The following is a 4,833-nucleotide window of genomic DNA, read 5'->3' on the forward strand; positions in this document are numbered from 1 at the left end:
AAGTTCCTTGTAGTTCCCGTAACTGTGGGAGTTTCCCTAAGAACCACACCTACGTTTAGTTTTAGAGTTCATAGGTGTTGTGCCTCGACTGAACATTCATTAACATTCTGTAAACAGAAGGAGACTCTTGAGTGACTAAGACCGGGACTAAAACACCTACGTTGAAGAATGGCTTCTTTTTTATCTCATCACATCCGTTGCTCTGTGTGTTTACATGACTTGAGGGATCCAGTGTGCCTCCCCTGTGACCACTTCTACTGTAGGGTCTGTATAACCCAGCACTGGGTCACAAATATTGCTAACAGCAAATGTCCAGAATGCCGCAGCCCGTTTACCAGGGAAGACATCCGAGTCAACCGAGCTTTGAGAAACATAGTAAATGCAGCAAGAGAACATCTGAAGGAACACCAAGCTTTAAGAGACAGGACAATGTCTGCACCTGTAAGGCCGGCGTCACAAAAGCTGAACGTTCAGTCGAAATGTCCTAATCACAATGAGCCACTCAAGCTTTTTTGTGTGACAGATCAAAAAATGATTTGTGTTATTTGCAAGGAGGAACAGCGACACAGAGGACATGTGTTCAAAACTCTGGAAGATGCGTTCAAGGCCAAGAAGGTAAATTTGAAACCTTATGTTCTGAAGTACTGTCGCCTCACAGCAAGAAGGTCCTGGGTTTGATCGTCAGGTGGGGCGCTCCGGGTCCTTTCTCTGTGGAGTTTGCATGTTCTCCCCATGTCTGTGTGGGTTTCCTCCGGGAGCTCCGGTTTACTCCCACAGTCCAAAGATGTGCAAGTGAGGTGAATTGGAGATACAAAATTGTCCATGACTGTGTTAGACATTAAAATTGTGAACTGATTAATCTTGTGTAATGAGTAACTACCGTTTCTGTCATGAATGTAACCAAAGTGTGTAAAACATGACTTTAAAATCCTATAATTTAAAATGTAAAAATAACTAAGTGAGGAACTTTTGGCATTGTCTAGGCCAAGTCTTTGTTTTATTCTCAAATAGTTTAGGGATTTTTCTTTGGAACTGTCTGAACTTTGGAACTGTAGTCTCATTAAAATTCTCAACTTAAGTAGTTTATTTAAATAATTTTTAATGATCAATTATTAGCTTATGTAAAGCACTTTTAATTATTAATTACAGTTGTACCTTGTAACTCAACGTCCCCTAAACTCAAAACGACCTTTGTCGAGAAATTTGTAGCCTTAAACTCAACATTTCCCTTAAACTCAACATGTTCAGTTTGTTTTTTAAAAATGTATTTATTTCATTTTAAATTAACAATGAACAGTCGATTTGTTCAGCTCTCGGCTTGAGCGGTGCGGTAAAACGAATCTGCATTGGGGCACGGTGGCTAAGTGGGTAGCACTGTCGCCTCATAGCAAGAAGGTCCTGGGTTCGATCCCCAGGTGGGGCGGTCCGGGTCCTTTCTGTGTGGAGTTTGCATGTTCTCCCTGTGTCCGAGTCGGTTTCCTCCCACAGTCCAAAGACATGCAAGTGAGGTGAATTGGAGACACTAAATTGTCCATGACTGTGTTCGATATAACCTTGTGAACTGATGAATCTTGTGTAATGAGTAACTACCGTTCCTGTCATGAATGTAACCAAAGTGTAAAACATGACGTTAAAATCCTAATAAACAAACAAACAAACAAACGAATCTGCATTTGTGTGGATTAACCGTCAGATCCAGTCTGAAAGCTCTTCATGTATCTGTGTTTATCTGGATTTTCCTCACTGTTTCACTTTTAAACTTGTGTTACAGCTCGAGGCTCTGAGAAATTGTAAGAAGCAGCTTTTTATTTCAGTGTTTTTATCTTGTGTTATTTTTATCGTGTGTTATTTTCAGTGTATAAGTGTCAAAAACAACCCCATTATTTTACATTAGCCTAAAATATATGCAGTTTCATGGAACGCATTAACTGGTTTCCCCATACATCCTTATGGGGAAAAATACCTTGAAACTTAACGCCTTTTAAACTCACTGCCAGTCCCAGAATCAATTAATGTTGAGTTTTAAGGTACCACTGTATTTAATTATTTTTTATCTATCTACTTACATGTTCTCACAACTGAACCGTTACTAATCTGTTTTTATCCATTCTGTAGGAAAAGACCTCTGAAACTCTGAGAACTTTGTCCAGGGAAGAAGAGCAACTGGTTACTCTGTTTAATAGCCAAGCTGAAGAGATTTCCAAAACAAGGGTATGAAGAGTGAAATAACCTGCTGAATGAGTCTGAGAAAGAAATTACAACCTAACACAAAAACTGTGTACAATTTTTCTTCAGGAAAAATCAAGCTTGCTGTCGAACCAGATATTTGTCCAGTTTGAGCAGCTGCACCAGTTTCTCAGAGACAAAGAGGCAGAGGTGAAAAAAATGCTCACTGATGAGGAAGATGAAATCTTGGCTGTAATGGAGGTAAACGTATTTACAATAGAAGAAATGCTGTCAGATGTTAGAGAAAAGCGAGGAATTCTAATGTCGGCCCAGGAGACTAATACAAAAGCTTGCGAGTTCTTACAGGTAAGATGTTTATTTATTATTTAATCTACAGAATTTTATTGCTTTTTTGCACAAATCCAGTGTTTTCTTTATACTTTTAAATAATTAAGTATGTATTAAGTATGAACCACCTCCTTGTTTCTACACTCACTGTCCATTTTATCAGCACCACTTACTATATAGAAGCACTTTGTAGTTCTACAATTACTGACTCTAGTCCATCTATTTCTCTACATGCTTTGTTAGCCCCCTTTCACCCTGTTCTTCAATGGTCAGGACCCCCACAGGACCGCTACAGAGCAGGTATTATTTGGGTAGTGGATCATTCTCAGCACTGCAGTGACACTCACTGTCCACTCTATTAGACACTCCTACCTAGTTGGTCCACCTTGTAGATGTGAAGTCAGAGCTGATCGCTCATCTATCTATTATTGAATTGGTCATCTTTGAGATCTTCATCAGTGGTCACAGGACGCTGCCCATGGGACAGTGAGGTGTCTAAAAACTACATCAGCATTGCTGTGTCTTATCCACTTATACCAGCACAAAACACACTAACACACCACCACCATGTCAGTGTCACTGCAGTGCTGAGAATGATCCACCACCCAAATAATACCTGCTCTGTAGTGGACCTGTGAGAGTCCTGACCATTGAAGAACAGGGTGAAAGCAGGTTTAAAAAAGTATGTAGAGAAACAGATGGAGTACAGTCAGTAATTGTAGAACTACAAAGTGCTTCTATATGGTAAGTGGAGCTGATAAAATGGACAGTGAGTGTAGAAACAAGGAGGTGGTTAAACACTGTAGATTCAAAATCATCACTTATTTTTTTTAAATATTACATTTTATTTTATTATAATAAATTCATGATAAATGTTATTAGAAATCAAAGGTGACAAGATTGTGATGTCTTGGTACGTGTGTGTGTGTGTGTGTGTGATTACAGTGGTGGAACGAGGATGGCCTATCTGTAATCAGGAACACAAACACACCCGATACACTGTGAGTCTTAAAAATAAAAATGAAAGCTACTGCACGATTTCGATATCTAATCTGGAATGAAAATGAAATGAAATACAAGTGCATGTGTGTTGATTTTACAGGGAGGCGTCCCTGCAGGATATTAGTGTTAAACTTGACAGCCTGTTCCTTGGTCCCTATGAAACTTACCTGCAGTTTTTTGTGTGGAAACAGATGCTAAGATCCATTCAGACAGGTAAGACGACTGTCAGTACGTGTACCATTTTTAATCTTTAACTCTTAGTATCTGTGCTCATAAATGAATCGACTGTTCCTCTGTTTGTCTCTGTAAGTGCCTCATCGTGACACTGTGATAAACGGAGGTGATCAAAGAGTCTCGCCCAGTGGACTTTACATCCAGCCCAAGATACCAGGCAAAATAATCAAACACCAGATAAACCCAAGCTGGCTGAGAACTGACACAAGTTTTACCACAGGCCAGCAGTACTGGGAGGTGGACCTGACTGGGAAACTGGAATGGGGGGTTGGGATTTGTAGCTGTAATTTAGGAAAGTTTATCAAAGACACAGTGCTATGCCTCAGTCCAGTCTCTGGCTACGACATCCAACAAAGCCACGACGCAGATAAAAGGACAGTGCAGAACGAACCAGGACTTAAAAAGGTAGGAGTGTACCTGAACTGTGAAAGAAAACAGGTCTCGTTTTATAACGCTGACACCATGACTCTCATAGACATCAGAGTCCTGTCACAACCAGGGCCCTATGCACTGTGTCTGTCCCCTGGACTTTACCTTAATGGATTTAACATGGATCCTCTGAGAGTTTGTGTTTTTTAAGAACGTAGATGTAATATTACATCAAACAAACATTTAGATCATTATAAACTGTAGGAATCGTTCATGTTCATAATGTTTTTAAGAAGTATTATTTATTCAACATGCTTGGTGGTGCTGTTGCCCCAAAGCAAGAAGGGCCTGGATTCTCCCTGGTCGCCCATCCTTACTGTCTGGACTTGTACGTTCTCCGTGTCTTTATGGGTTTCCTCCAGGTGCTCCAGTTTCATCACACCAAGTCCAAAGACATGCAGTCAGGCCAGTTAGATCTACTTTGTGCCCTTTGATGGACTGGGGTCCTGTCCAGGGTGTTTCCTGCCTCCTGCCCAATGAATCAGACCTGCCAAGACCCTGACCATGATAAAGCTGTAGTAACACAGACAGTTAATGAATGAATACAATAAGTAATAGAATCAAGTTTAATTCATTGTTTACTACCTGCTTCCTTCTGGTCAGAGACTTACTTGCACATTCACTTGTGCACTTACACTAAGGGGCAGTTAGGAT

General features: G+C 40.3%; 1 protein-coding gene across 1 annotated transcript; it reads left to right on the forward strand.

Annotated features, from left to right (window-relative positions):
* The first annotated feature begins 317 nt into the window (after positions 1-317).
* Positions 318-4,329, forward strand: LOC134310055 (nuclear factor 7, brain-like). The gene is made up of 7 exons (XM_062991572.1): positions 318-441; positions 524-615; positions 2,116-2,211; positions 2,296-2,532; positions 3,460-3,515; positions 3,617-3,729; positions 3,827-4,329. The coding sequence occupies exons 1-7, from the start codon at positions 318-320 to the stop codon at positions 4,327-4,329; spliced, it is 1,221 nt and encodes a 406-aa protein (XP_062847642.1).
* Positions 4,330-4,833: the final 504 nt, after the last annotated feature.

Source organism: Trichomycterus rosablanca, chromosome 3, assembly GCF_030014385.1.
Source record: "Trichomycterus rosablanca isolate fTriRos1 chromosome 3, fTriRos1.hap1, whole genome shotgun sequence".
NCBI lineage: Eukaryota > Metazoa > Chordata > Actinopteri > Siluriformes > Trichomycteridae > Trichomycterus > Trichomycterus rosablanca.